Raw genomic sequence first — 9,053 nt, forward strand, 5'->3', positions numbered from 1 at the left:
TATAATGGCAAAATGAAAATCTGTGTCTTCTTAAAGTTGGACCAACACATTTTCAATCAAACAACACCAGTTTGAAGAGAAAACAAAACAATCAACCTATCTCATTGAGCCATTTCATGATTCAAACTCCACGCCAGTAGGGGGCAGCTCCCTACGCCTGAGCAGTACAATTGTGGTGAGAAATACAGATAATTACCTACTTCTTCACCATGTGCCGCAACTCTTAGGTTAGTGTGACATACATCTGTGGTGTTGTCAGCACCGAAAAAAAAACTACGCTCCTGACGAAAGTGGATTATTCCTCTTTTCTGACATAAAAGCTTTCTGTTTGTCTCCGACACTGGGTGAGAACTTCTTATTAATGATTCCAGGAACTAGTTCTTGTTGTTTGAAAGAAAACAAAAATCACTCTAACTTGGTCTTAAGCTCAGGATTTAAAAGAAATCAACCAAAAAAAAAACCAACACTTTGAAAACTCACATGACTCAAGATTCTGTAACAATAAACAGTCCAGCAGGAATGCCTACAATTGGAATTTTAGCAAGAGCGGCCACAAACATCCAGTCATCCTGGTGATCTGGCTCACAGCATTTTGTTAAAATATAATGACTAGCAAGATGCAGCATGTCAGAGTGTTCTTTTAGCAAGATGCTCCCGAGGGCGAGTCCCACAGACAAATGGGATCTTCAAAACCTGAAGATTAATTTCCACCTTTATTTGTCCCAGGACACTTACAGCTTTAAATGTGTACAGAAAAGAGAAGCTCGAGCGATCAGGACACGGTGAGATACAACAGGAAATACAAAAATACAAAGAAACTAAAAGGAGCCTTTTCACAATCAGATATACAAAGGAAAAGTCCAGATCATTCACCCCAGATGAAACAAAAATATCGGGCTGTGTTTAGTGTGTCTCCGAATTCAAGCAGAGTGGTTATGCTCCAGATGATTCTACGCCTCCCTCCTGTAGCTGGGGTCCCCCCTCACATTGCTCTTCCTACAGCTCCCTTTTTGCGGCTTCCTGCTTCCTCTCATTTCCATAATAAGACCCTCCGTTTGTCCTTGAAGGGAGATTTTAGGTCGGGGTTTACTCAGGCCTTACCGTGGATTGTTGATTTATGCGCCCTCACGGCAATGCTATAAAATAAGTAATATTCTAGCGTCCCCGGGGTGGCAGGTGATGGACAGCGTGGGTGTGGGCAGAGTGGAGGATGGAAAAGCATTTTCGAAGTCTCCAGGGATAAGAAGGGAGGTCTTATTACGCTGTGACTGTGGACGAGGGTGGAGGACAGCGAGAGGCATCAGTAGCGTGGGTGGGGGTTGCTCTGCTGCCATGACAATACAAATGAATTCCCTGGATAGGAAGTAATGCCATCAACAGCTCGCTGTTCCAGCTGCTATTTTTTTTTATAATGAGGATAAATTATGCAACCGTCCACCACCGGCGATGACTTTTTGAATTTTTTTTTGAAAGTTTTGAAGGAAAATCTAGAAAAGGTAGGAGAGGCCCATTTTAACATGATTGTTACAAAAGAAAATAAACCCGCTTCTCCCGGACTCAGGGTTACAGAGAGGCTAAGGCCAATCCCAGCTGGCACTGGACTACAGGCAGGGTTTAACCCTTGCCTGGTGACCTGTCAATCGATCATTTTGTGAGTCACACCTACAATTTAGAGTCTTCTGATTATTTTCAGTCTGAGGGAGGGCTCAAACCTGTGCCCATGAGGCCATTTTATAAAATACTGACAATAATTGTCGCGGTACTAAAATCTAGGTGGGACTATTTGTTCACGTCTGGTGACAGCGAGGGTCACGGGTCCCTGTGAAGTTTACTTTGGGGGTCATGACCTGAAAAGTGTGGAGAGCCTTTGGAGATTGTTACTGCATCATACAGTATTGGTATAGGCTCAGAGACAGGAAGCAAATGAATGGGTGGACTGGCGTCAGGAGAGGAAAACAACAGGCGTCTGACTTGACTGCCAACCTTTGATACTTGAGCTGATGCGACTAGCTTGCCAATTCTGGCCAGTTAGTAAATTGACACATTAGTAGTGTGTGTGAGCAAGATCCATTCCAGGTAAAGAAGCGGCGCACAAATAATTTAGGGGAACAGCGGTAAACAATAAGACCTGTTGCAGCAGAAGGCTCTGTCCTGATGGTTACACGCATTGGGACAAAGTTGTTCGATCTGAATATTGTGCGGCTTATGACACAGACACGGCCTGAGAAAACAAGGCTGATACTGAGCCAAATGTACGCACAATTATGTGGCCCCAGTATGGGAACAATTAATTCTGCTATGCAGGAAAGGATTGGCTCATCTTGTAATGAGTGGCTGGCACAAACACTCCCGTGTCCTCACATCACCCATCACGAGAAGAAAAATCTGAATAAAAGCCCTGTTATAAAAGTAAACCGGTACCTTAAAAGAAAGGAAAATGGCAGAATTGTGCAAAGGTATCGTTGGTTCGCAGGCACAAAACAAATGGAATCGAGGCACATTGCCTTCAACATTGTATTCCTGTGATAAGTTTTGGCACTTAAGACTTGCAACAATGAATACAATTAACTCAAAATAAATGTTTAAATGTTTCATTCTGCCTCACCCCTTCACAAAGTCACAAGGCAAAAAAAAACAAAAACCTCACTTTACTTTGAAATATCAAGTTCACAAGTTTGGTCAGCAACAGTTTCTGTGTGTGTGTGTGTGTATATATATGTGACATATACCAAACCTAAGATATTTCAAACATTAACCCTGAAAGATGTCACTCACTGAGTTTTAGAAGACTCACCCATGTTTGTAAATACAAAGAAGAAATTAAACTTTACTTTAAAAAAAAAAAATCAATGATACGAGCTCCATTCCGAGTCCACAGTTTAAAGTCATTGTCTCCTCGCAAAATAGTAAAATAAGTAACTTGTAATTAAAAAAAAAACACAACGTACAAAAGCCAGCCCCCAATTTAAGAGTGGGCCTTCAACTGTGAATAAGTCGCTCGCCTTGCGTCACTCAGCCAGAGTCTTCTGATGACTCAAGCCCACGGCCAGGAAGAGTAACAGCTTTCCTGACTACGTGTAAGGCCACAACTGTGGAACTCTTTCATGATCGCCATCCGTATCATACAGGATTTGTGTGCGTTAAAGTGAGCGTGCAACATTGTTCTCCACCTGCAAGGTACAACAGTATTTCTCCGGAAAGTACAGGGTTAACAATGTGATGTGTCTTTTACATTCGGTATGCAGGACAATCGCAACCCGATGGAGGTATTGCATTTTCTTACATTCAGTTTGATGAAAAAAAAAAGAAAACAACCTATCGCCATTTGCATGGAGATTGTCATTTGCAATTTCTTGTTCAAACTCAAGGCACAAACATGTAAGATCCTGTAAAGGTTTACAATTTAAATTACAATAAGTTCATCCAGACGCCAGCTGGATATATTTTTACTAACCGTGATCGTTACATTAAATAGTCTTAAGACTCTCAGTTATCCAGAATGTTCATTTTCAAAAATATTATGGCTATATGGACTTGCTTTGGACTCCAGTCCAGTGACCACACTATGCCTACCCTTTTAGATAAATAACAAAAACAACAAAAGTCTTGAGGCGCTATCACAAGGTCATGGACCTACGTTTCAGCTGGTCGACAGTCTCCTAGGTGAAGCCTGAGCACGCCTTGACTGTGCAGTTGTAGCAAGAGTTCAAACTCACTACCCATGGCGTGGAATTGTCCTCGAGGTTTCTTGTCATCGTAATAGTGATTCATGAGAGAGTGGAGACCCTGCGGGTGAGCGCCGAAGGGCCAGAATCCGTAGAGGTGCACGTTGGAGCAGACCTCCAGAGCCATGCTGGCCATCATTAGGCCAGTGCTGAGCCGCCTTGATTTCAGGCCTTGGGAACGCCAAAAGAGGTCCAGATTCTTTAGATACTCTGGGTTGAAATATATTGGCCGGGCGGGACTTTTAAAGTCCTCAACGGTGTAGAAAACCCGCAGGGACAATTGTGTATTGAAGCTGTAGGAAAAGGCAGGGAGAAGAACCAGGGCGTTTCCATAGATGCTCAGTCTCTCCACAAAGGGACGGCGACGTGCGATGAGAGCCCCAAACCTGGAGACAACACCAGTTGTGAGGAAACAAATAAATCCCCAGCTTACAAGGCAATAACCATGACTACCATCGCTCACTTTTCTTGGATGATGCTTGGGTTGGCTGTCACGAGGTCAGTCTTCACACCCACGTGCTTCTCATAGCCGTTGTCCAGCGGCGGTAGATTGCACCTGAGAAAGCAGCGTACGATGGCGGACTAATGCTTGCCGACTGAACTCCAGTAACTTTTGAACGGTGATTTGGGGCACTTTTACTCACCTCATAACAAATTGAGCTGAATCTATCATCTCCCCGCAGCTGCTGTCCATCAGGATCCCTCCATTCCCGACAACGGCGCAGGTGTCCAACGTGTTGTTTGAGAAAGGATGTTCCTGAAATCAACAAACACAGAGGGTAATCCACGTTCATTGACCTTCTTTCTCGGGGGAGAAACTAAACAGTTTGTTCGTTTTTCTGGTTTGTCTTTTTTCATCCGATCTTTTTTTGATCAATTCCCCAGCATGAGGTTTGTGGTTTGACTGGGGTTTTTTTACCCGGTCTCATTTGCCTGCTATCCCCGCACCTGCGTTGGTTCTGATTGAGTTCTGCAGACTGCGACAAATTGTCCATGAACGTGGTGACACGCTGTGGGCCTGTGGTTACCAAGTAATCCTAGATAAGGAGTCTACAAAATGAACAAAGTAATTCTTGAAAAGTTAGTGTTTTTTGCCATTTTTTTCCAAATGAATGATCTCTTATTCAAATGAGCTTTTCAGACGTTATCCTTTCCCTTCCTTTTCTGGGCCTATCTTGCATTGAGGAAACCACAGCTCTCTTTTAGGACAGTCTTTTTGGAATCAACCTCTCATCGACTTCTTCTGTTAATGTGCAAATGTGAAACGTCACACAGTCAACCATTAAGTCATCTTTGTCATCCCCGGCGTTCAACGATAACTATCTTAACTTGACACCGCTGTGCTCCAACACGTCATTCGGCTTATCTCGATGCACAGGCGACAGGACTGAACGAGAGTTTCACAAGAGCAAGGCGTCATGCACGATTCCACAAACGCACGCGCCACAAAGTCAGATAGATTTACAGTTCCAGTTGCCCAAGAGCAAATCCTACAGTTGCAGTTGCAAATTTATGCATGAGATTGTTTTGACAGAAACCGAGGGGTCGTTTTCCTAACTCCCATTACACCTAGCACTTCTGGTCTTACAGGCCCCTGTTTATACTGTCACACTTAACTGACTTGTAAAACAGCAAATACCATGAACCTGTTTTGGTTGCTGTAAATATGTCTGGTACCTTTATGAAGGTTTTGAAAATCTCCGGGGTCACCTGGAGCGTCCTCGACTTTTCACCGTCATACACGATCTTCGATCCCACCGGAGTGTTGCTCTGGGTGATGACGGCCTTCTCGAAACCCCTGCACTTGGCGTTCAGCTGCGATCTGGCAACGGAGAGGGGTTTACGTCAAACAACACGGAAGACGTACACGACTGGATACAGATTTCCGTCGTCTTGGTGGATATCTACTCATATCACTTCATGGAATCCGAAAAAAAAAACCCATAAACATAAGCAAGCGGTTCTTCGGACGTTTCCATAAGTCACATGACCTTCTCAATATCTATATTTAGACTGTGTGGTCTATTTACTCTGCCTTAACCAGCACTTCTATTTTGACATCTCCTCACATGCCTGTGGCTTCCCAATGGAATTATCAGAATTACACAAATATTCCCATTTCTTTCAACTTCTGAGAGCAAGCCGTCCTCTCTTACCTAAATTTTTGGTAATTATCCTCCTGCTTCGTCCAGGTTTTGCCATAAATCTGCACTGCTTTGTCAATGATTTCCCTGTGACAGTACAATGCAAGACAGACACACACACACACACACAACAAAGACACACACAGAATATCTGCTGTTATTAGTGATACCCTGCTGACTTGGTCAGAATGCAATCCAAAACAAAGCGGCCACCTGCATTCTTTGCATATGGCTGAGGGCTTCAGTCTTTGTTTCTTTTGAGGAGGTGCTTGGTGAAGCTCCACATTTCTATAGAGGGAAAAAGAATACACATCAAGTGAAACTAGAAACTCAAAGATAGGACACAGAGCTCTTACCGCACCTTGCATCATCCATTATATACTTCAATAGAAGGCAATAAAAGAGGTAAAAGATTTATCTCAACAAACATTTCCTTGCTGTTTACAAGGCCTCCATACCGCCAATGTCAAGCAGTGGTGGACCTCCTTTAATACGGGGTAGAGCAGAGCGCAAACAATATGCTGTTTAGGTTAACAGACCGAATATGCTTTTGGTTCCAGTAGCTGGGATCATCCTGTTATCTGTTTTTCGTTAAAAACTGTTCTGGTGCGCTGGCGCCCTTGATTGACAGGGCTTGTTGCCGTACTCGTCTTGTGTCTTCATATGCATGAATGGAAGTTGTGTATGTGTTCGTGGGTGTGTTTGGGCGCCTCTATTGTACCAGCGTCATCATCATTTAGCAACTACAATCTGATGTCTCTCAACCACAGAAAGCAAACAGTGTATAATTGTGAGGATTTCAAAGCATAAATGAATAACCAGTGTACACAGACCTTTGCCACTTTTCTCAATTTCAGGCGGGACTAGTTTGTCTTGTGTGTCTGTGTCTGTGTTGAAACATCTGTGTCCTGTGACATCACACAAGTTCTTTATCATCTTTTTGTGAGACTTTTGTTTTGCTGTTCTTTTTCTTTAATCTTCCAAGTTGCGGTACGCATTCACGCCGCCGATCTGACCCGACCACAGGACAGAAACCGTTCATTTTCTACTGGCAACCCTCGGGGCCTACTGCGCCGGTTTCCATAGGGAACTGCGACTTGTTTACCGCTAGTAAGCACGCAACTCACGAGGGCTTTATTTCTGCTCAAGTTTTTCTCCGTCTCAGTGTTGTAATTCACATCTACGACCCCTCGATCATTTGCCAATAGAATTTCGTTTAAACAGAAGATCACTCGAGGCTAGTGCCCGGTTGTAGACGTACCTGTCGTCGATCATGTACCAGGTGAGAGTTGTCAGCAGGCTCCCCAAGCAGAGGAGGGTGATCATCAGCGAGGTACTTGTACTCAAGACCTTCCCCCTCATACCTTTCGCCTCTGGCTAGCCTCAAACTCGCACCTCCTCACCTTCTGTCACTAACTCTCTTGCCTTTAGGTTTCCTGAACTCTTTCACGTCCTTGTCGGCTTCCCTCCCAGAGTTTTCATATTTTCTGCTCTAACCCCCTGTGTTCCCCCCCTCCCCCCACTCTTGATCGATGTGCTCCTCTTCTGCTTGTTCTATCTGCTTGGAGACTAAGGCGTGCCTCCTCACTTATCAGCCATTCATGTCCAAACTTTTGCGTGAGCAAAGTCCCTTGTCTTGTCCACTTCTCTATTTCGTGATCCTCATGCTCCTCTTCCTGTGTGTCCAGGTTGACCGAGATGAGTCCAGACTTTCGCCGCCCCACATCCTATCTTAGTCCTTGTGATATTCCCCTGACCCCTCTCACCTTCCCTCTGCCTGTACGCACATGTGAAGAAAGGAAAATTTCAGTCCTTCTCCTCTGTCCCCAAGCTCAATATCCACCCCGTGCGTCGGCTTCTCCGAGTCTCTGCTTTCCTCGCTTGTTCTTTCTCAGTGGGGAAGTTTTACTGCAGTTGGTGCTTTTTCCCTCCCCTCCACCCATTAGTCCTGTGTTCCCTCCCCCAACTATTCTCCGCCCACACCATTAACCCCTCTTCCTGGCACAAAAAGGGAGGCGGTAACATGAGTCCAGGACAGAGTCGGCTCGCCTCTTGAGTTGTCACGGCAGCAGGAACAAAAAATGATTCCATTCAGAATGACTCCGCGGCCGACAAACTTTTAAAGATCTGACAAGCAAAAAGTAGTAAGTGCCCCTCTGTGTTAATGTCTGCCGAGGAGCAGCATTACTGACAGCGAGCGAAACGGTGAGCGGAAGTGAACTGAAACCAGGAAGTGCAGCAGACAAAACACAGAGGGAGGTGGGAGTTTAATGCTCAGGGGGTATGTAACTCATTTGCTTTACAGCTCTCATTTGGAAATTACAAGCTGTTTGCGGAGGACAAAAATAATAAAGACATAAAAGTTTTGATGCAGGTTAATGGGGAACATGCAGGGCGTCTTCCGTTAAAACATCAAAAAACAAGTAACCCCAACTAGCGTTTCCTGATTTTCAAGAATCAGAGGAACCAGAATGTCTTGTGACGTGTGCTTTGTGGCGTAAATCTCAAAACAATAGAGTCTTCAGGGGAGTGGATACACCAGGGATGCCATCAAACAGCACCCGTTGAAAGCGGGTCATTGTTGGAAGTGCAGTTCGGAGGAGGCGAGCCACGATACCTGGTGCGTTCGAGGGGACTCGTCCCTCCGGACCTTCTATCTCAGGAACCTGAAAGGGTCCGTGCTTCACCAGTGTCTTGGGGATTTTATAGACAGGAGTTAAGATTTGTGTCTAATTTGGAGCTGCTCCAAGTGGTACCGGGCAGGTGGCACTATGGTCACCACCGAGGCGCGTGTGTGTGGGGGGTGGGGGGTGGGGGGGAGTATGATGATGTCGCTTGAGGGAACCATGATGCAGAAAAAGGGAAGCTGTGATGTCAAGGAGGGGAAAAGATTTCCTATTATTTTGTAGTATTTAGGAAGAAGCAAAAGATTGTTGGTAAAAGGCCAACATTGTATGTTGAGATTTTACAGAAGTGTGTGCGTGAGTCTATGGCAAGGCCTCTTTCATTCAGAGACGTTTGGTAATGTAACTGTATTCAGAATCGTTGGATGTCGTATTTCCTGTTCAACCTTGAAAAACTGGCTCTCATCAAAACCTCATCATGTTGCAGTGAAGTTTGCTGTCACTTCTATTTTACGCCCTGATTTTTCCATAACTTAAACTCATGTCTCAAATGTTTGCGT

The 9,053-nt window shown here is 44.7% G+C and overlaps 1 protein-coding gene across 2 annotated transcripts; it reads right to left on the reverse strand.

Annotated features, from left to right (window-relative positions):
• Positions 1–700: 700 nt before the first annotated feature.
• st8sia6 (ST8 alpha-N-acetyl-neuraminide alpha-2,8-sialyltransferase 6) lies at positions 701–7,766 on the reverse strand. Of its 2 annotated transcripts, XM_086176178.1 has the most exons (7): positions 7,131–7,766; positions 6,083–6,157; positions 5,882–5,956; positions 5,403–5,547; positions 4,370–4,482; positions 4,189–4,281; positions 701–4,111 (listed from the first exon to the last, which is right to left on the reverse strand). In XM_086176178.1, exons 1-7 carry the CDS (start codon positions 7,229–7,231, stop codon positions 3,634–3,636), a joined length of 1,080 nt encoding a protein of 359 aa, XP_086032304.1. In that variant the 5' UTR covers positions 7,232–7,766; the 3' UTR covers positions 701–3,633. The 2 variants fall into 2 exon arrangements, with proteins under 2 accessions (XP_086032304.1, XP_086032305.1); XM_086176179.1 differs by lacking the exon at positions 6,083–6,157.
• Between the last annotated feature and the right edge of the window lie 1,287 nt (positions 7,767–9,053).

Source organism: Fistularia commersonii, chromosome 28 (assembly GCF_037954325.1).
Source record: "Fistularia commersonii isolate RoL2024-O1a breed Wild chromosome 28, RoL_Fcom_v1.0, whole genome shotgun sequence".
Lineage (NCBI taxonomy): Eukaryota > Metazoa > Chordata > Actinopteri > Syngnathiformes > Fistulariidae > Fistularia > Fistularia commersonii.

Coding starts and splice junctions, on each gene's coding strand:
- st8sia6 (XM_086176178.1), bottom strand. CDS start 7,231: ATGAGGGGGAAGGTCTTGAGTACAAGTACCTCGCTGATGATCACCCTC. Junction 6,158..7,130: donor TGGTACATGATCGACGACAG/GTACGTCTACAA, acceptor TTCCCTCTATAG/AAATGTGGAGCTTCACCAAG. Junction 5,957..6,082: donor GCCATATGCAAAGAATGCAG/GTGGCCGCTTTG, acceptor GTACTGTCACAG/GGAAATCATTGACAAAGCAG.